Source organism: Macrobrachium nipponense, chromosome 27, assembly GCF_015104395.2.
Source record: "Macrobrachium nipponense isolate FS-2020 chromosome 27, ASM1510439v2, whole genome shotgun sequence".
NCBI lineage: Eukaryota > Metazoa > Arthropoda > Malacostraca > Decapoda > Palaemonidae > Macrobrachium > Macrobrachium nipponense.
The window spans coordinates 23244149-23267162 of NC_087216.1; the positions used below are offsets into that span (position 1 = coordinate 23244149).

The 23014-nt window shown below is 39.9% G+C and overlaps 2 protein-coding genes across 2 annotated transcripts in view; one reads left to right on the top strand and one right to left on the bottom strand.

The window, feature by feature from the left end:
* Positions 1-3663, bottom strand: part of LOC135200919 (uncharacterized) — a 10879-nt gene extending 7216 nt beyond the window's left edge. Inside the window, exons 1-2 of the mRNA XM_064229685.1 lie at positions 2690-3663; positions 25-274 (exon numbers count right to left, since the gene is read on the bottom strand). Of these exons, the coding sequence (XP_064085755.1) occupies positions 25-274; positions 2690-2943 (504 nt within the window). The 5' untranslated portion in view covers positions 2944-3663. The remainder of the gene's footprint in view (positions 1-24; positions 275-2689) is intronic.
* Positions 3664-4644: 981 nt separating this feature from the next.
* LOC135200920 (OCIA domain-containing protein 1-like) lies at positions 4645-22940 on the top strand. Its single transcript, XM_064229686.1, has 7 exons — positions 4645-4718; positions 4932-5149; positions 15701-15824; positions 16251-16434; positions 16988-17130; positions 17841-17969; positions 18720-22940. The coding sequence occupies exons 2-7, from the start codon at positions 5069-5071 to the stop codon at positions 18854-18856; spliced, it is 798 nt and encodes a 265-aa protein (XP_064085756.1). The 5' UTR covers positions 4645-4718; positions 4932-5068; the 3' UTR covers positions 18857-22940.
* The last annotated feature ends 74 nt before the right edge of the window (positions 22941-23014 follow it).

Below are 23014 nucleotides of genomic sequence, written 5' to 3' on the forward strand. Positions count from 1 at the left end.
AAGCCACCTCACGGTTCCTCCTACCATCTCATGGAAGCGACACAGACCCTGATGAGGCAGCGTGTTCGTGCGGTAAATGTGCAGGAGACTGTCTTTGATCTGACTCAGAGGACTGGTGAACTCGAAGGACTCCATCGACGAGAGCTCCACGCCGCTCCGGGACCTGACGATGAGGGACACGGACCTCCTGAAGAGTTTGGTCATTGTTCCTTGCTTGGTGGTCGAGGCGCTGCTGTCGCTACTCGAGCTGCGCTGTGATGACCTGCTCTTCACGCTGGACGAGAAGAAGAAGAAGAAGAAGAGAAGAAGGAGGAGGAGGGGAATGAACGCAGAATAAAGAAGGAAAAGCAATGTAAACAATTTAACCATATCTGAAATTTCATATATATATTATATATATATATATATATATATATATATATGGTATATATATATATATATATATATATTTATGTGTGTATATATATACATATATATATATATATATATATATATATATATATATATATATATATATATATATATATATATATATATATATATATATATATATATGTGTGTGTGTGTGTGTGTATGTATATATAAATAAAGGTTTTTGCCACAAAGGAAAAAAATGAAAAGCGAGATAGCCAAGAACTTTCGGTCTAGTTCGACCCTTTACTCAGGCACAACTGATCTGACAGAGGAAAAACATAGTCAAGGTAGGCTTAATATCCAAACTGACACTACAAGATTAGCAATAAGGTTGATTTCACTCTACAGAAACGAGGAAACGCCTGAGGGCAGCCACACCTTGGAGGATACATGCGCGGTCAACAGATGATTCATCCAGAAAACAATACATTTTGAAAAAAGGAGGCATATACAACTTATTATCATGAAATTTACAAAAATGTTCCCCAAAAAATTATTAATGAAAAGACGAAAAAAATATATATATAAATATATCGAGCAAGAGAGAGAGGGAGAGAGAATATCGAGCAAGAGAGAGAGAGAGAGAAATAATAACTTTATACACGTGGGACTAATTTATTAGTAGTTCATTTATTTTAAGGTCCTTCATAAACATTTTACAAATATACGGGTCCAAATGGTACATTCCCGGACTAAGATTTAGGTTGTTTTGATTAGTGATTTGTATAACTGCTGATTCCAGTAAATTTCTTGAAACATAATCATTAGATCTAGCAATTACAGAGGTATCACCCCAATTAATACAATGAGATTTTTCACTCAGCTGGATAAACTGTGCATTTGAAGTCTGGGCTGTTCTAACTGAATACATATGCTGCTTAATACGCACACATAAATTTTTACTTGACTGACCAACGTAAAACGATGGGCAATCCTTACAAGGAATTTTGTAAATGATGTTGTTATTTGTTACGGGACTATTCTTAATTAGCATATCTTGAATGGTATTGTTATAAGAGAACACTACATTAACATTAAACAATTTAAATATTGATTTTATGTACATAGCTTACCTTACTTTTGTGGATTTGAAACCATAAAATCAATATTTAAATCGTTAAATGTTAATGGAGTGTTCTCTTATAACAATACCATTTAAGATATGTTGATTAAGAATAGTCCCGTAACAAATAACAACATCATTTACAAAATTCCTTGTAAGGATTGCCCATCGTTTTACGTTGGTCAGTCAAGTAAAAATTTATGTGTACGTATTAAGCAGCATATGTATTCAGTTAGAACAGCCCAGACTTCAAATGCACAGTTTATCCAGCTGAGTGAAAAATCTCATTGTATTAATTGGGGTGATACCTCTGTAATTGCTAGATCTAATGATTATGTTTCAAGAAAATTACTGGAATCAGCAATTATACAAATCACTAATCACAACAACCTAAATCTTAGTCCGGGAATGTACCATTTGGACACGTATATTTGTAAAATGTTTATGAAGGACCTTAAAATAAATGAACTACTAATAAATTAGTCCCACGTGTATAAAGTTATTATTCCTCTCTCTCTCTCTTGCTCGATATATTTATATATATTTTTTTCTTTTCATTAATAATTTTTTGGGGAACATTTTTGTAAATTTCATGATAATAAGTTGTATATGCCTCCTTTTATCAAAATGTATTGTTTTCTGGATGAATCATCTGTTGACCGCGCGTGTATCCTCCAAGGTGTGGCTGCCCTCAGGTGTTTCCTCGTTTCTATAGAGTGAAATCGACCTTATTGCTAATCTTGTAGTGTCAGTTTGGATATTAAGCCTACCTTGACTATTTTTTTCCTCTGTAAGATCAGTTGTGCCTGAGTAAAGGGTCGAACTAGACCGAAAGTGCTTGACTATCTCGCTTTTCATCTTCTTCCTTCGTGGCAAAAACCTTTATTTATACATAGCATCACGTTTTATATATTTCGTGATCAAATATTCATATATATATATATATATATATATATATATGTGTGTGTGTGTGTGTGTGTGTGTGTGTGTGTGTGTACAATTTAAGCAGCAAATAACCCTTTAATATACAATTCACGTTACCCTGGGAATAACTTGTAACCAAAGGGAATTATACATATGATAAGTCTCCCCCCCTTAACCAGGATGCAAACATGTCTTTAGAGCATTCCAGCCCCTATATAGGCCTAGGTTCAAATCCCAGTCAGGGGAGGAGATCCTTTTATATAAATAAAGAGAGAGGTTATCTCTAACCTAGAGGAAGATGACTGCTTGCTACTCATGTAGGATGGGGTTGCAGGGAAGGCCACACTGCCTGGTTCCCCGTACGAAGTGAAGGAACCAAAAGCCGACTCTTGAAGGAAGACATCAGAGTCACCTGGTGAGGAAACCGAGAAGAATGGACTGTCGCTGATCGGCGAGGATTCTTCTTCTTCTTCATCTCCTCTTCCCCCTTCCAAGGCGTCCTCGTCTTCGCTGCTCGAGAGATTCCTTAGACACATTGCCATTTTTGTTTTATATTTCCTTCCCTCTTTCCTATTTTTTCTTGCTTATCTTCTTAGTTGCTTTCTTGCTCTGTTGTTTTTTTCTGCTTGTGGGTGGAGGTAAGGGTGAATAGGGGCTTAACTGCCTCGAAATGTGTTGAATGTCTAAATTCTTAAAGATTTAGGATTTAACATCTTATAATAAACTAAAGTCCGATATAGTGTATTACATTTAATGAATCATTAACTTATCACCTGTAGAAAGTGCATAAATATCAGTAACTTTGGTAATTGTGATAAGTTTTAGAAGCAATCAAAGTTACCGCTAATTTTGCATATTTACCAAATATCATGCATAAATACTGTAACATTCATCCCTTTGGATATGAAAATTGATAACTTATAGAACATTTGGTTTGAATAGCATAACTATTCAAGGAAGCTACTATTTGTTATTGATAATGAGAAAGGCTGAAATTTCAAAGACTGAAAGTCTATGAACACCACAGTCATGCGAAGCACACCGGAGAAGAAGCATTAAGGATCGAGAAACGCTAACTTGCGATTATGAGTCTAGTGTTTACTATCTAAAGTAGCTTATTATCTTTAGATTTTAGTGACCAAATTCCTGCTACATGAATGAATACATAAGAACACTTATCTTGAAATGGTAATGACTGACCTACAAAAACCTTGACTTCAGTCTAGGTTATTTCCCGTTTGAATGTGCAATAGTACTACCAGCACGCATCACACATTTAAGGTCTACTGTTAAGCCAGTGCCAGACCGTGGCATATCATCGTTAATGATAGGGTAAAGCCTTACCAGATAAGACGATGCAAGATACCGAAAAATGGATCAGATGAAGAGATAAGATTAGGCCGACGTGTAAATGGGCGTCTGAATTGTTTTGGATATGAGATAATAATGTATAACAGAAAGGTATTTGTTCTCTGAAAGTAGAGGTTTTATCTCTCTCTCTCTCTCTCTCTCTCTCTCTCTCTCTCTCTCTCTCTCTCTCTCTCTCTCTCTCTCTCTCTCTCTCTCTCTCTCTCTCTCTCTCTCTCATCCCTGAACCATAGAAAATGTTTTAATAAAACAACCTTTACTTGCTCGATATCACAATATAACTATGTGATTCTTCACTTAATATTTTATCACACAACCCCCTTGCATTATTATGGACATAACAATGAAATGTGACAACAATCATTCTCCAAATACGTACTTGTCACTAATATTCAACTGTAAAGGTTGGTACTAAATAATTTGCTAAAATAAACGCTCAGCAGAATTTCCAGTTGATCTGCACCACGTCATGACACTGACGTAAAAATATCGATTAATTGTTTCTCCTTAAGGATGTTTTCCCTTTCTTGATAAATTTTCGTTCTCGAGGTTTTCGTACTCATCATTTTAATAGATATTTCACTGTCTTGTTTTTTATGTATCAGTTGCCCCATTCTTTATAATATTGTCATTTCATATGACCACAGACTGCCACTTGTTTATCTTGCATAGTATTTCTAAAACTATTTTTTTCAGCATCTCTTCATTTCTTCGTGGAAAATGCAATTCCAATTTCTGGTTTTGGTAGTTTGTCAGTTTATAGTCAGTAAAATTTACAGCATTGGTCCCGTACAGAATACACGTCAATCATTTTGTGTTAATTCTGCAGGTGATGCTTTTCTTACTCGTAGTTCTTGTCTGTCATTCCGTTTCCTGTCCTAGTCATAGTCGAACTGGCTGCCTAAATTGCCTTGTGTTCCCACCACTTCTATCCCTTGTGTCTGCCCTGGTTCGTTCTTCATCTTATAGACTATTATACTTCTTTTTTATATGGTGCTCTGTATACTTGTTTAAGCGAGAAAAAGTGACATTGAATTGATGGCCCCAGTCGCATTGGCTACCCAATTTACTTGCGCCACCCACCACTTATATATCTTTTTGCCTTTCTTTGTTTGTTCTTCACTGTATGGATTAACATACTTTTTATTTTTGTTATTTATAGGATGCTCTGAATACTTGTTTAAACAAAAAGTTTGACGTTAAGTTTCCTGTTCCGGTGCTTCGAGATCTCGTAAGACTCGGGAAGAAGAAGAAGCTGAGGCAGACGAAGTTGCGAAACTGCAATGCGAGTTTGTAAACATGACGTCCACCGATCAAGGTATACGGCACAATGAACAGGGATATCCCCCCGCAGGAGCTCACACGCAAGAACAGCAGTTTGTAAGTCTTTAGCCATGTTTGAAATGCACACACTTATATTACAATGAATCTAAGTTGGGAAAAGCAGTTACCTAATGATGCTCATTTAGGTAGCTATCGCTGGTTACCCAATCAAGGTCCCGTAGTCAGCTTCCCTAGATGTTAGGTAGGCGTAACAGTGGTTTTGTTTAATTGAACGTGTTTCCAATGGCATAGGCACTTATTACAACTATTGTGTAGGCCTAGGCTATGAAGGTTATTAATCTGTCTCTAATATACCTACTAATACCTAGCTTAGCCGAAATCTAGATAGCCTACGTTAGGTACCTGGTAGTCGTAATTCCTCCTTGCTGGTTTTATAGGTATTGTAGATAGCCTCCGGCTTCGTATAAGGTAAGATGCACTACCCTACGTGACCAAGGAGATTTTTGACTCTTTGGACCTACTAAAGGTCAACCTTGCTTAGAAAATGAGACTGACAGTTTCAGGTATAGGGTAAAACACCGCATGGACTGGCCAACTCACCGACTATCATGGCTTGCCACCCTCTGAAAAAGTACTTTTAATGTGTCCTGACACCGGAGATGGTCATCAGTCACGAGTTGTTGCTGGTGAGAGACAGAGCTAAAGACCTCTACTCTCCTGTTGAAGTAAGTATTTTCTCAAAAGTTAGAAATTAATGCCATATTTTAAAATTTAAACAGAGGGTAATGAAAAGGGTGGCCAACGCAGGCCCACAACACCAATACGCTTTCAACATTTTTACTTACGATTAAAAAAGTTTAGAAGATTGATGCCATCTACGATTAAAAAAGTTTAGAAGATTGATGCCATCTTGATGTTTGCGGAGTCGCTTGTGTCAACAAACTTCCCATTTCCTGTGATAAATCCGCACACCACTTGTACCCATAGATGCTGGGGCACTTTCATCACAACAATCGTAAAACAGTCCCTTCCACGACGTTTTTAAGGAAACTACGGTTTTGGTTGAAGAAGATGATGAGGCGTGCACTAGATAAATATTTTTAAATAAATAGTAAAACATCAATTTTGTTCATGAAACTTACCTGTCAGATATATATAGCTGTTTATTCTCTGAAGTCCGACAGAATTTCTAAAACTTACGACACACGTAGTGGGAGTTAGGGTGGTTAGTACCCATTCCCGCCGCTGGGAGGCGGGTATCAGGAACCATTCCCATTTTCTATCAGATTTCTTCTGTCGCCGGTGTCGTAAACACCTGTTTACACACCTCCGCCTCAGGATTTGGAAAACTTTTCATATTGCTTGAGTATCCTCTGACTTTTTGGTTTTTTGATTGGATCGATAGCTTGGCATACGTGATTTGGACTGTTTTTGATTTTGGCTTAGATTTTTCCCTTAAAATGTCTGGATGTAGTTCTGCTAGCGCCAGGGTGTGTGCTCGAAGGTGGAATGCAAGGTTAGGCTTCCAAAAGCCTTGGTTGATTCCTCACACATTGTGGTAAAGGGACGGGTGTAGGGGGCAAGAGTGTAGATTTGATTTACGCTGTAATGAGTGTGAAAGCTTAGATGATTTGCAATGGAAGACGTATGAATCCTACGTTAAGAAGTTAGAACGTGATAGGATTAGGAGGTCTTCCTCCAGGAGTAAGTCGGGTAGCAGACAGGGTATTAATGTATCCCTTCTAACCCTCCTTTAGAATTTGTGTCTCCTAACCCTGTAGTGTTGCCTTCGGGCCCTCAAGTGGTGTCTGCGGAGGGTAATGCCCTTTCGCTTATTCTAGATTCATTGAAAACGCTGGAATCTAAAGTGCTTGCCCTTGAAAACAGGCAAAATAAGTGCAGTGATAGTGCCCCTAGTGAAGTGGAGGGGGCGTCAGATCGGCCCTATAGCGCCTCTAGGCTGGGACCTCTGCCGGACTCCCAGGACTCAGGGAGAGGGCATGTCGAAGGCCGAAGGAGGGTTACGGGGAACCCCCCACCGATCTGGCGTCCCTTCAGCAGTTCCTGTGGACGCTTCCCAGGCTGCTAAGGAGCGTGCTCGAGCACGTATCCTTAAGGATTGTTTCTCGTCTTCCGACGCGTCCCCCCCGCGCAAGGGGTGGGAATCTCGATCGGATTCGCGACCTCTGAAGAGGACTCGTCAAGAGCTGGACGCTTCACGTCATGCTATGTCTGAGTGGCATTCTTCTCCGGAAAGCGTAGCCTTTCCTCCCCAGAAGAAGTATAGGACGTCATCCGACGATGACGCCCTCGAGCGCCCCAGTCGCTCTAGAGCCAAGGCTGTTCCTGGGAGAAGGAAGAAGGCGTCCCCTCGCCCCTCTCCTTCTCGCAAGCGCAGCTCGTCTCCGCGTAAGGAGACATCTCAGACGGAGATCATCATTGCGATGCAGCGGCAACTGGACGCTTTACTGCACAGAAGGAGACGGTCCCACCCGCGTCGAAGGAAAGACGATAGACTGCCTATCAAGAGATCTAAGCAGCCTTCTCCAATGGCTCCTTTTGCGTCCTCGTCTTCTGATATTTCGCCCTCTAGACGTCGTTTGGCTCCCCAGGGTTCATCTAGAGGTGACGTTATAACGCCAAGTTAGAGAGTGCTCTGCATGCTCCTCTCCCTTCCCGTAGAGAGGACGCTCGGCGTTCCGACTTCGACGCTTCTGCTGACGACGATTTGCGTTCTGCACGTCTTCGACATGACGTGTTGACGCTCAACGTTATGTTTAGTCGGCAGTGGATCAAGTTTCTTCGCTGGACGTTCGGAAGGACGCTTCGCGGGACGGTAGAAGAGTCTCTTTGATGGACGCTCCGTTGGACGCTTCGCTGGACGCTAGGTTGGACGCTGAGTTGGTCGCTCGAGAGAACGCTACTTTGGACGCTCAGATGGACGCTCGTAGACGTTCTAGTAAGACCTCGGTGGACGCGAATGTGGAAGTTCGCTGTCACTCGGATGTGGTTCCCGAGACTTTGGCACGTTCGCCTCTAAATGTGACTCCTGATCCTGTTACTGTTAAGGATCCGTTACCCTCGTCTTCTTTTCATCGTTCAGATAGGAGACTTGGAGCTAAAGGACTTCTGCCTCTTCCTTCGGACTTGTACTCGGGTAGGGAAGAAGGAGAACTTAGCGGTTCGTCGGAGGATGTTGATGATGATCAACCTGCTACGTCTGCCTCGTCAGATTATCAAGTTTTGGCACGACTACTTCGTGATTCGTTTGGCGATACTTTTCAGCCAGCTGCTCCTCCTTCTCCTCCTTCTCAGTTTTCGTCGTCGAAGACAAGTAAGTCTCCAGGTTTCGTGAAGATGAAGACGTCGTTATCTACGAAAAGAGCTTTCCGGAAGGTAAACGCCTGGATGGAGTCTAGGAAAGCAAAAGGAAGAACTACTTTCGCCCTGCCTCCGTCTAGACTTAGCGGTAAGGCAGGGATGTGGTGAGACAGGCGAGGAATTAGGATTGAAGGTTCCTACGTCGGCTCAAGGTGATTTCGCCAGCCGTGGATTGGATGCCTCAATGGAGGTGCCCTTTTAGCATCGGCTAAGGTTTCTTGGACGACTCCGAACTGGGACCCATCTTTTGAAGGGACTATTTAGGTCCTTAGAAGTGTTCAACTTTTAGACTGGTGTCTTGGAGCCTTAGACAACCAATCTCGTAAGCCAGACTCGATCAGCTTGGGGGAGCTGTCCAGTGTATTGTCATGCATGGACAAGGCCGTCAGGGATGGCTCAGAGGAGTTAGCCTCTCATTTTTCAGCAGGGGTTCTTAAGAAAAGGTCGCTTTATTGCAACTTCGCGGCTAAGTCTGTCTCTCCGCACAGAGGACAGAACTTTTGTATGCTCCCTTCTCGAGTCATCTCTTCCCAAGCTATGGTGAAGGATCTGGCAGTGAGTCTGCAGGAGAAAGCCACACAAGACCTGTTGGCTCAGTCTTCGAGACGTCCTGGCTGGCCCTTCAACGTCGTCTGGAACACAACAGTTTAGAAAGCAGAAGCCCTTTTCGTGGAGGGACTTCCGCTAGATCGTCTCCTCGAGGAAGAAGCCTTCCTAGAGGTAGAGCCCCTTCCAAGTCTAGGGGTAAGAAGTGAGAAAATCGTGCCTTCAGTCACCGGTAGGAGCCAGGCTGCAGTTGTTTGTAGAAGCCTGAGAGTAAGAGAGGCAGACACCTGGTCTCTCGACGTCATAGAGAAGGGTTACAAGATCCCTTTCATAAAGCCGCCCCCGTTGACTTCCACTCCCAGGGACTTGTCCCCATCGTATCCGCTAACAAAGCGAATGATTCTTTTCGACCTGCTCGAGCAGATGCTCGAGAAGAGAGCAGTGGAACAGGTTTTAGACCTGGCAACGCCAGGATTTTACAACAGATTGTTTCTTGTACCGAAACAATCGGAGGGTGGGCGACCCGTCTTGGATGTAAGTCGTCTAAACCTCTTTATAGAGAAGCAGAGGTTCAAGATGGAGACACCTCAGTCAGTTCTGGGGGCCTTAAGACCTGGAGATTGGATGGTATCACTCGACCTCCAGGACGCCTACTTTCACGTCCCGATACATCCCCAATCGATGAATTACTTCGGTTCGTATTGAAAGGGAAGTCTTTCAATTCAGGGCTCTCTGTTTCGGACTGAGTACGGCCCCTTTTATCTTCACCATCTTTCCAACATCAGAATCTCGCTCTATCTAGGCGACTGGCTCATACGAGCCTCCTCGCAGACCCGGTGCCTGAAGGATTTGAAGACGACTCTGTCTTTAGCTGCGTCCCTGGGACTTCTGGTGAACTTCGAGAAGTCACATCTGACCCCACACAGTCCATCGTGTATCTGGGATTCAGATGGATTCAGTGGCTTTTCGGGCTTTTCCGTCCCAGGAACGTCAGCAACAAGGCATAGAAAAAGTGCAGCCTTTCTAGGAAGGATTCATGCTCGGTGAGGGAATGGATGAGTCTGCTGGGGACCATTTCCTCGCTGGAGAAGTTTGTTTCCCTGGGGAGGCTACACCTCCGACCTCTTCAGTTCTTTCTGTCGGACAGCTGGACAGAAAAGGACAACTTCGACATGAAGTTAAACATCTCGGAAGAGGTGAAGAACCATCTAAGATGGTGGCTCGATCCGTGGAAGCTGTCAGAGGGCGTATCCCTCAAGCTTCAGAACCCCGACCTAGTGTTGTTCTCCGACGCGTCATCCACGGGGTGGGGAGCAACTCTAGGGGGGGAGGAAGTGTCAGGTACCTGGAGAGGGAACAGGTAACCTGGCATATCAACTTCAAAGAGCTGGCAGCGGTTCAATTAGCGCTCCAGTTCTTCCAGTACAAAGGTCTCCCGTCGGTGGTTCAGATCAACTCGGACAAACACCACAAGCCCTGGCATACTTGAAGAAACAAGGAGGAACACATCTCGCTCCCTGTTTTCTCTAGCAAAAGAGATCCTGCTTTGGGCGAAGGAGAGAGAAGTCACAATATTGACAAGATTCATTGCCGGAGTCGAGAAACGTCCGGGCAGATCTCCTCAGTCGACAAGGACAGTTATTGCCGACAGAGTGGACTCTCAATCAAGAAGTATGCAGGAACTGTGGGGTCTTTGGGGATGCCCCTTAGTGGGCATCTTCGCAACATCAAGGACGGCGAGACTTCCTCTGTATTGCTCCCCGGTTCTCGATCCGGGAGCAGTAGCAGTAGACGCCCTTCTATGGATGGGACGGGCCTAGATCTCTACGCTTTTCCCCCTTCAAGATCCTGGGGGAGGTGATGAGAAAATTTGCAGCATCGGAGGGGACGAGGTTGACCTTAATCGCCCCCTTTTGGCCCGCAGCGATCTGGTTCACAGAGGTGATGTTCTACCTAGTGGATTATCCGAGATCTCTTCCGTAAGGAGAGATCTACTCAAACAGCCCCACTTCGAGAGGTACCACAAAAACCTCTCCGCTCTGAGTCTGACTGCGTTCAGACTATCCAAAAGTTGGCCAGAGCGAGAGGTTTTTCGAAATCAGTGGCTAAAGCTATCGCCACCGCGAGGAGACCATCATCAATCGCGGTTTACCAATCGAAGTGGGCAGCCTTTAGAAGTTGGTGTAAGAGAAAAGGAGTTTCCTCTACCACTACCTCTGTGAGCCAGATCGCCGACTTCTTGCTTTATCTGAAACAAGATCTAAAGTTGGCAGTGTCAACTATTAAAGGCTACAGAAGCGTTCTATCTGTAGTCTTTCGCCATAGAGGTCTTGACCTCGCTAACAATAAGGATCTCCATGATCTATTGAGATCTTTTGAAACGACCAAGGTACCACTACCGAAGCTACCTTCGTGGAACCTGGATGTGGTCCTAAAATATTTGATGTCAAATCGTTTTGAACCTCTTTCATCTTCGTCTCTACGGGATTTGACGAAGAAAACTGTATTCCTAACTGCTCTGGCGACGGCGAAGAGAGTTAGCGAAATACAGGTATCAGCAAACACGTCGGTTTCAAAGGGCATAATGCAGTCTGCTCTTTGAATATGTCGTTTCTGGCAAAAACGAAAAACCCTTCCAATCCGTGGCCTAGAACATTCGAGATCAAGGGTATGGCAGAGATCATTGGTCAAGAGCAGAAAGAGTCCTGTGTCCTGTTTAGGGCTCTTAGAGAGTATATTCGTAGAACGAAGGATTGCCGAGGTTCTGCAGAGAACTTATGGTGTTCGGTCAAGAGACCAAACATGCCCATGTCCAAGAATGCACTGGCATTCTTTTTGAGAAACACCATTAAAGAGGCGCACGCTTCTTGCAAAGACAGTGACTTGAATGGATACGTTAAAGTTAACGGCGCACGAAGTAAGGGCTATTTCGACCTCAATAGCCTTTCAGAAAAACATGGCTCTTAAAGACATTTTAAGTGCTACTTTTTGGAGGAGTAACCCAGTGTTCGCCTCTCACTACCTACGGGTGGAGGTGAGAACGACCTATGAAAGCTGTTACTCTCCTCGGACCATACGTCGCCGCAGACACTATTTTGGGGGCAGGAGGTAGCACTCATCCTTTCCCATAGAAAAGGGTAAGTGAGTTTTTAATATTGGTATGTTTATGGTTTTGTAGGGTCGGCTGCCGAGTACAGTCGTCCCTTCCTTTAGCCTTTGGTATATGGGAGTTTGTTGTTAGGCTAACTTAGGTGGTGGTGCCTCGTTGCCCTCGGAAGTATGGTCATGGTCTAGTCACATTGTGGTCCCGTCCCCGTTGACAGATCATCTAGAGCGCACCAACTACCTCGGTACAATCACCTTTGTTGGTAACTCTAGTGAAGCAGAAGCAGGCTTGGGTGACAGTAATCACGAAGTCAAGCTATGCTAACGAGGTAAGGTAACCAAGATGTCAATCATATACATTTATATGTTTTCTAAAATCCTTTTTCTGTCTCTCCCACCGCCAAAGGTGGGATTCAGCTATATATATATCTGACAGGTAAGTTTCATGAACAAAAAAAATGATATTGTTAAGATACAATAAAGTTTGTTCATACTTACCTGGCAGATATATATAATTTTAGTACCCACCACCTCCCCTCAGGAGACGTGGAGATAGAAATCTGATAGAAAATGGGAATGGTTCCTGATACCCGCCTCCAGCGGCGGGAATGGGTACTAACCACCCTAACTCCCACTACGTGTGTCGTAAGTTTTAGAAATTCTGTCGGACTTCAGAGAATACAGCTATATATATATCTGCCAGGTAAGTATGAACAAACTTTATTGTATCTTAACAATATCATATTTTACATATTTATGATAATTAATTTGAAAATATTCATTATTGAAAAAGTAACTTGATTCCTGACTCAAATTTAAGGAATTATTTTTCGGAATTAGGACGTTTTTTTTAAGTCCTGTATTATGACGTCACGACATCTTGGCTTTCGTACCAATTGTAAATGAATTACTATATTCAACTTTCTTGCAGAATAGTTTACCAGTTATTCATGTAGATTGTTACCAGCTATTCATGTAATTGTTATAATCGTAATGCACATATATATCTTTATTATTTACTTTTGGGATATATGAAGATGTTTTACTGCCGGATTACCGCCGTAGTGTGACGCAATCGCTTTCGCTCCGTGGGCCTCTTGTCTGTTTTCGCACCATAAGAAATTAATGGGGCCAAATTTGCAATGACCAGAAAGTCGTTAAAAGAGGAAAGTTAGCATTGAGGAGCATATGTTTTGTTTGAGAAAAATACAAATTTATACAATAGCTAGCTTGTAAAAAATACTTGATTACAAAAAACTTAATTGACAACTAAGCAGCATACCTACTATGGGTTTCAGAAACAGTGCAAGCACGTTTTTTGGCAATATTTCTGTAACAAACAATTGTACCAGAACGAGATTTTGCTATAGTGTATTACACCCAGTGCCGTAATTTATAAGGGTATCGTGAATCACTAATCATGAAGAATAATGACACTTGTCCTTGTACCAAGAGACAAAAACTCCATTATCCAGAAATGGATACAAACACAATAGTAAAAAGCTCCACCTACCCTCTCCCCCCACCTCCACCGCCACCCCTGTCCTTCTTCCTTCCTTCACCTTCCCTTCTCTCTCTCTCTCTGAAAGTTGCTTCAGTTTAAACTTATTTTCTATGATTTTTCTATCTATCTATCTAATAATAGTTTACATTGGTGGATATATCTAACGATTCACTCGAATTATAATTTAACATTTCATCGTGCATTTTATTTCACGTGGAATTCATTGTTGCCAATTGGTATGTGTTCTCCCTCCAAACTGGGTATAAGACTTACACAAAACTTGGAAATGGTTGAAATTAGCTTACGTATTGGAAGTATATATACATAAATATTAAAGCAATTTTATCATTATGGCATTACTATGACAACTTAGTATGCAAACATTAAAGGTTACATTTATACCTGGCATACAGTTATTAAAAAAAATCAAAATACTAATATAGACTTAAATCAATGAAAAGTGCTAGCAAAAAAAAAAAAATTATAATCCATTAATTCGTCGTCTGCTCCTCGATGGTTTTCGGCAGCCAGATGTACGACAAGGTTAGAAACATTGGATTGTATCTACTTTAGAAATATCTGTAATTTTTTGGAGTAATTTGGTTGCAAAAAAGGGATAATAGACATGAATTAAATAAACATTTTGAAGTAACAAATTAAAGTTAAACTAAATAATGAGTAAAGTAAACAATTAAGGGAATAAAGCTTTGTACCTCGTAAACAGTGTCGTCGTCTGCTGCTTGTAACTGTGTTTGTGGAGTGAGCGCTTAGGAACCAGGAACAGCAACGTGGTTCAAGTGCAATTTGGAATGGATTAAGACCAATAATGTGTATAATTACAATCAAATAAGGACTGTGGAGTTTCAGTTGTGATGGCAGTAAGGATAAAACTACCAATTACAAGGTAAAAATGAATTCAGTTCAAACCATGACCCAGGGAATAGCAAGTTTCATACTTTCACTAATATAGGCAACAAAATGTTGTTTTATTGTGTTGATTACAACTGCAATCTTGAGTAAGATCAATAAACGTTACATATATACGCTAACATTGTTCAAATGAGTGCTGGGAAGGCTGGGAAAGATGGTGTCCATCCGTGACCAGACCCGTCCAGCCACACGATAGCAGCCATATTGGATTTCAAAACTCCCTTGAAAACATATTTAATGAAGAGCGTCACATGCTTATTTTAGTTCGTAGGGCTTCATACTATCACAGGTATGTTTGACGAAACTTCAATCTTTTGAATGGTATGCTTAAAGTTGTAATTGTATTCTTGTTTCACCAATTAAATATCGAGTGAATAAGACCTGGCCAGCGTGATGACGATGGATCGTCCATGATTGTTTGCCCTCTCTCTCTCTCTCTCTCTCTCTTTTCCCTATCACGGAGTTACCATTGCGTTATTGCTTACACTAAGTTTAAGAGATCAAAGATATTGATACATCACTTTACTCTGTTTTTTTCCATCTGCCTGTGGTGGTCGCGCATAGTAACACTGCGTCCCGGGCTTTAAATAGTTACACTATGTGTAAGTTTTAGGTAAATAAAAGGATATCTGGGTGTAAATTTGCAACTGAAAAGTGTTTTAATAATTTACTCTATGTGAATTACACCGTTAACATTTGAAATAAGGATGTTATTTAAAGCCTGGGACGCAGTGTTACCACGCGCAAACACCACAGGCGGATGGACAGATGGAAAAAAAACAAGAGTATAGGTTGTTTTTGGAAGCTTTGTTCTATTAACAGTGATGCTCCTGTCTCTTGCTAACCAACTTTGTAGGGTAAATGTGTTTTCTCCTAAATTACGAAGTAACGTCATAATTCAAGCGCTTTTTTGGGAAGTGGCTGTGTTCTGAGAGAGGTGGCTGTTATGTCGCTGTTCAGTCATTTACCATAGCCTTCCCATTTACCTGAATCCCACTTTCAGTGTTCATAAAAGTCTTTATCAAGGGCAGAGAGTAATAGACCTAGCCTGTTAATGGTACAGAAAAAACTGTTGAGCACTTTATTTAGTACCACCAAACACCCACATAGGACATAATACAGCTTTTACCTTGCCAGTAACTTATTTCTGTCAATTTTTATTTTTTTTCTCTTGCTTTCAGAAACCGGTTTTCAACCAGGAAGAATTGCGTGTGCTTAGAGAATGTAACATCGAGTCATTTTACTACCGTTGTGTGCCTATGGCTGCCGCACTCACAACAGCAGCTTACCTAGCCATGAGGAAAGGTATGTTGAGCCCAGAATTTTTTAATCTGACTTGTTCTTCGCCTCACCAGGACTATGTATTGCTATACGTAGCTTAAATTTTGTGTACATTTTCAGTCTTCACTTTAGACTTATTAGCATTGACAGTTAATATTTTTGGCACTTGGTCAGTCAGCCTTCAAAAGGGAAGCAAGTTGTACCCTTATGATGCATCATCTGAGTCTTAAATTTTCTCCTTAACCCTCTTTGTTTTCGTGAGACACTGTTTTCAGACAGAGCATTATGACAGAAAGACCTCTTTGTAAATAAAAGATTTGTATCAGTCGCAAAATAATTTTGGAATAACTTGAAATTATTTGTGAAGCTTTCTTCCAGAATTGAATGATATTTGTAACTGAAATGCATGTAACTTTTCAGTGATTTAACCATGATCATTCATTGTTCCAGGTGTTTTGAAGATTAGTGAACGATATGGCTACGCTCCTAAAATGTTTGGAGCTGCTTTCCTTGGATACTTCGCTGGGAAGTTCTCCTATCAGAATGCGTGTGCGGAAAAGCTCATGAGACTTCCTGACAGCCCTGTGGGTGAGGCCTTACGAAAGCGAAAGGGAAGGATGGGTTTCCAGGAATCGTAAGTTGTTCTGTGTTTTTGGTATATTTTCTAAAATGATATTTGCTCTACCATTTTTTTTTAATCATACATGCAAGAATGACAGGTATTGTCTAGAATCGGACTCTAAATGCATTAACCCTCATTCTCTTTGGGATGTACACTAACATGAAGCATGAACATTATGGAAGAGGCTGCTGGGATATGTGGCAACAGTACAGAGTTTTTAGGCTAAAATTTTTCTCATTTTAGAAATGTGATGTAAAATTCCTAACATTGTTTTTTTCCAATTTCCTTTACTTTCATTCTGCAACTTAATCTTCATCCATACAGTACTAAAATCAGTTGTGGATATGGGATTCTTATTATGTGTTTATAAATGCTTTGATCACATTAGATTGGGGACATTGTTGAAGTTTATAATAGATGCTTCTAGCTTTTGGGGTTCCATTATCCAGGTTTCATATAAAATTCTTAAATTTTTGAAACTTTCAGGGTTCCATTTTCCAGGTCTCAAATAAAATAAAGCACTTGAATTTTTTGTGAGGAATTGTGACTTATATCTTAATTGCAGCTTGTCCATGGAGCCTGGTTTTACAGTGGCGTTGCCATCGAGTGACTCTGAACCTCCACATCCCCGTCAACCGATTTTTGATGATCTCAGGCCAGACTTCCATAATGAGGGTTTGGACGATTATGAGCGAGGTGTTACAGAGTGTAGGTACCATTACTGTATTGTAGATCTTTTCCATATTATATAATGAAAGTTTTGATGGTAGTTTAGTAGTGTTAGTGAATGTGCAGTATTTGTTATTTTCTTGTATCCCAATGTATCACACTCGATTATCCCTAGGAGAGGTAAGAAATTTAAATCGTTGGAGAAGTTAAACTATACTTTTTATAAGGTAGAAAACGTTATTAAACACCACTGGATGTATTTATCTATCTTATCACAGTGTGTTTGTATACTGCAACATATTGCATATACATATGGTATGTACATGGGTTACCAAATGAGAGTGGTCTAACTCAAGAGTATTGAAATCACTCTACTAACCATATCTTATGTTTGTTCGGGAGCTTATGATTTCGGTATGTGAATTATCACAGACTGAAATCATAAGCTCCTGGTTACTCAGACTAATGCTGTCAAACCATCATTTTATTCTGATGAGATCTTGCTCATTAATTACAAACAATTTAAGTAAAGGCAATGCTGAAGACTTTATGTTCTCTTCAGAGCACTGTAAAATTAATTATAATAATGTCATAGGAACACATCAAGTTAGACAGGGAAGCTCATTGAACACTTGAAAAACTCCTGTAAACACTCAAACTAAGAAAAACAAACATGTAATATCATTGATATGGAAACAGGAAATTCATTTGGCTTTTGATGTTGTAACTGTTAATCTGTTCTTTTACAGCTTTGAATCCTTACACTGAAATCAACACCACTTCACCCCAGCACTATACTTCCTATGAAGAGTTACGTCGCCAGAACCGGGAGGAGTATGTCAGTAGAATGGCTGAGAAATATCGTAGACCTCTTTCAGGTATTGCAGTAGTTCAATGTTTAAAATATTTGTTCACCAAAAATATAATTTGCATGTGTGTTGTCATAATTGAGTCATGTTCAAAAGGTCAGTCATTCATTGTTAACCATTGATAGGTAAAGGTAGGGCAAGTGCTGGGATGTTGTTTGCAATTAACATTATATATAAGATATATTTCTGAAGGAGACCACTTGCGTGTTTTAGGGTTACTCAGCACTGGTATCACACCCAAATTTTCTGTTTTCTTTAAGACGTTTGTTTGGCGGCCGCTGATTGGCTGGGAGCTGCCTACCTCCCGGTACCAGCCAATCAGCTGCCGCCAAACAGACGTCTCGTAAGCATAGGGCTCATCCAAGAAAATAACTTAAGTGAACCAGCTATAGTCATTTGGATTCATATGTGTATTCCCTGCCCTTTCCTTTAATTCCATGTAGTTTACTTAATTTTCAGGTATTTTAAATAATTCATTGTTCTAAAATGTTGGGTTGAAGTACTGTACTTTTAATATTAGCAGACATTTGTTTGTAGTACTACAAGCCTTCTAAAAGCAAATACCTGAGCAGATTATGAAATACTCTGAATTTGCATGCCTCTGTGTTTTTTTATGAGACAAGGTTATCGTTGCCAATGGACAATTATTCATATCTTTTATTTATACGTCACCAAGAAGTCAAGAAAAAGGTCTGTTTCATGATAATTGTTTTTATTGCTTTAGCAACAACATTTCACTTAATTTTGTTACATTTTTAGATGCACCTCCAGACAGCGGTCTGTCCAACATACCCTCTGGTGATTCTCTTCCTTCTCCACCGTCCCCGTCTTCATCGAGGCCTTCTCCTCCCAGAGTAGTCAAGAAGAACCAGTATGGGGATGAAGTGTATGAATAAGGTATAAATAGATAAAATTAACTTTCAAATTATCCTGTAAAGAGAGTGGTTGCTAGGTTGTTAAAGTAAATAAACTGCGATGTTGTGATGTTGAATTCCTGGTATTTTGGTATTTTTTTCTGGTGACAAGATTTTCTGCCTTATTGCTTTTTTAAGGAAATTGAAGTCCATTCATGGTAGAAGTGAGATTAACAGGAAGCATTTATTGTAACTTTTTAATTTTATGACTTAGTGGCATTTGGAGTACAGCCTTTTACCATGATCAGCTGTGAGTTGGTACTGAAATAGCAAGTAAGCTACAAAATAATGTTAATAACATCGAAAATGTAAAGCAGTACAAGATTTTAAAAAATATTCAACATAATTGCTGAAGGTGTTATTTTTAAAAACAGTATCAAAATGTTATCTTTAAATCATGAGCAGAGTTGAATAACTTTCAGCAACTTTTTATTATTATTGCTCTAAAGATAACAAGATATTTTGCATAAATAGCCATCACTATTGAATCATCCCTGGTAAGGGAATAAATTCAATCATAAGAAGATTCAAGATGTGTTTTTTGAGGTATTTTATGTGCACTGAAGTTTATTGTATGAAAGGGGGCATGAGTGAATGCTCTCTTATAGTATAAGTTGTCGTACAATATTTATGAAAGTGTACTGAAACACTAAACTTGGTTATGAGAATGTTGTAAAGAAAGTGTTGCAACAGTTTTTGATATTTTGCTCATATGATTACAAATTTCCTGGTTTTTGCTGATTCCATTATTCCTGGTCAAAAGTAAGGCGAACCTCTTGCCTTGCGTCATCAGTCAATACACTTGCTTAAATCTTGGTCTGGGTTTTGGCGGATATATGAAATTATGGTCTTTTTTGCCTTCACTCATTATGGCTATTGCTCAGAATTATTAAAAAATTTATGTGGTGGTGGATATCAGCTCATTCTTCAACAAGAACAGTTTGTATGAAGTTTAATTCTTGTTAAGAGCTTGTCACTTGAGTTTGGTGATTCTGCTTTGCAGTTAAAATAATGGTAACAGAACAATGCTACTCATTTTGATTAAATAAATATCTTTTGTTTATTAAATGTGTGTTTTTGGTGCAGGGTATTCTTGCATGTGATTCCTTCTTTTGTGAATTACTTCCACAGTCATATGTTCAGAAATGTCAAGCAGTCATACACTCTTGATGCCTTGTTGTGAATTTTTATGGGTTTGCTGTGTTTATTTGCTGTGGTATTCGGAGGAATTACAAACCTGCTCATAATAAAACTTCAGCACTCATGTTGCCAGTTAAATTACCATATTAGTGATTAAAAAAAGGGAAAATTATCAGTTTCTCATTCATAATGAGGATATATGTATATCAGGTGCTTTACATGGACCTCCATTTTCTGCCAGCTGGTTTATTTTTTATTACCTTATTTTCTTAAAGGTAAATACAGAACAGTACCATATTTTCTATGGTCATCTTGGTCAATAGATACATGCTGTGCTAAGGAATTGTGATATGCTGCTGATCAGTTTCAGTGAATGTGTAACTACTTGTAGTTTCAAACAAATGACTTTTTGTCAGTCACTGTTGAGAATGTCAATTTTTTGTGCTTTTTCCATTGTCCTATATTATATGTATGTGCAATTAAGTTGAGTTAAGTTTGTTGCAAAGAACAATTTTTCTTGCCATGGTTACCATTGGTGTCTTTCCTGTACTTGATGTTACCATGGGAATAGATTTGCAAGTACTATGAAAGTTTGTATTATCTTTATACCTTTTCCTCTTAGCACCCTGCGTTGAGGCTAATTCACTGGCTGGGTTCTGCTTATTTGCCTGGGATGTTAATATACTGTATCAGGTCGTGTGAACACTCACAAAGTATTCTTTTCACAGGAGTAAAAAAGTTTTTCGGAGAGGAACATGTAGTCCTTTACCTCCCTCACTAGTAAAAATTGGAAGGATTGTATGAAGTTTATATGAATGTGCATGAAAAGCTTCAAAATATTTGTCTCAATCATGAAAACTTAATCATTTTTAGTCCATGTGTCCTTCCTTCTGTCCCCTCTGATTGATACATATATATCATGGTTATAGAGGGAAGCTAAGTACTATTATACAGCAAGTGATACTGGGACTCGCCCTACCAGGAATATACATATTCTTATGTTGTGGTACTGCTTCCTTTAATGTCAGTTGGACTTTCAGGTGACTACATTTTACTGTGCTTAGTGGCAGTACGTTATATATGTTAGTTTTATCAGATCACTGAGGTGATTAACAGCTCTCTTAGGGGTGACCCGGAGGATTAGATATTTTTACGTGGCTAGGAACCAATTGGTTACCTAGTAACGGGACCTACAGCTTATTGTGAGATACAAACCACATTATATTGAGAAATGAATTTCTATCACCAGAAATAAATTCCTCTGATTCCGCGTTGGCTGAGCCGAGAATTGAACTTCGGACCACTGGACTGGTAGCTGAGTGCGAAAACCACTCGTCTAACGAGGAACATAGCGGCAGTAAGAGATCTACGTATTTCATTACTTTTTTTTTTTAATAAAATATTTTTTTATTATGACACTATACTTTTCCACACTGTTTCATGACATTCTCATTTTAAAGGGCCGTATTTTAGTGCTTTATTTTTTGCAGAATCACTGAATTTACAATGAAACAGCTTATGTCATTGCCTCAAAAAAGCTAACACATCAGCTTCAAAATAAAAATTGCTGATATCATGACTGTAATCAAAGATAAATGACTAGAATTCAGGCTTATGCTTAATAAAGTACTTGGATGTGTAGTGTTGTCATAAATTCAGTTTGTTCTTACACTAATAGGACAATTTTTAATTTACTGTATTTGGCATGCAATCTCCAGTGGCAGAGTAAGTGGACCAACCAAAATTGACATGACTGCTACCATAGAAGTACAATTGTAGTGGCTATATGGGGAAGAAGAGCGCCTCAGTGGCATGGTTGGTATGGTGTTGGCGTCCCACTTCGGTGGTCGCTGGTTCGATTCTCGGCCATTCCATTGAGGAGTGAGAGATGTGTATTTCTGGTGATAGAAGCTCACTCTCGACGTGGTTCGGAAGTCGCATAAAGCCATTGGTCCCGTTGCTGAATAACCACTGGTTCCATGCAACGTAAAAGCACCATACAAACAATATATGGGGAAGGTCAATATACCTTTGTAGCATGAATGCCTATCTTACTCATCCAGCATTTATATTTTTTGTTATTGATTGTGGTCAAAAGGATTTTGGCAGTTGCAGACCTTTTTTGTTGCAATTTTAATGTTATTGAGTGTTACTAAGAAGGTGTAGCTTGAGAGAAGCATTGTAGGAAGACTGTAAATTATTTTAGAGGAAAATGGGTATATTTAACTCAAAAAGACACATTGCAGCGTATGGCTTAGGCTTCCTTGTGGTGTCATCGTCTTAATTCATATGGTGTAAGTACATGTGAATGTATGTATGGCATTTCTTCTTATTTTAGGTCATTCAAAAATACATATTTGAGTGCATATTGATTATGCCCTGGAGAAACCCAGTATGCACTAGCCTTTGCTTATTTTTTCAGTTTAATCCTTGGTAGTTAGCACTATTCATTTAGTACTGGCATTTTGTTCAAGGATATCCAAGATCTTTAGCAGAGTAAATCTTTCCTAGAAGTAGATTTGTTGTCTGGAAAATGAGCAAGAAAAGCAGTGTCACATTCTACCAATACTCTGAAGTTCCCAAGGTCTTAGCTGCACAGCTTTTAATCAAAGTGATCTCTTGTATGGTCACAAATGGCAGAATTACTTACTGGATATTAGCAAGCCTTTGCCTCATGTGCTCTTGTGGTCACTTTTTAATCCAGTAGCCTCCAGCAACGCTCACTTGGTACTTCCATCACATATGGGTGGTTTTAGTGTGCATATTTTAAGATTAAGCACATGTGAAGGCATGAATGTTAAACCACATTTTAGATATTTATCTGTTTTATTCAGGGAGATTGTGTACATATGTATTTTCACCCGAAAGACTTGATGCTGTCTTGTACTGTAGGGCATTAAAGTTTTGTAAATAAAGTTGTAGATACTGAGATCTTTTATATCCTTCAAATGGCACTTCCAGTCGTGCACAAATGTTATTAAGAAAATGTTGAGTGTAGAA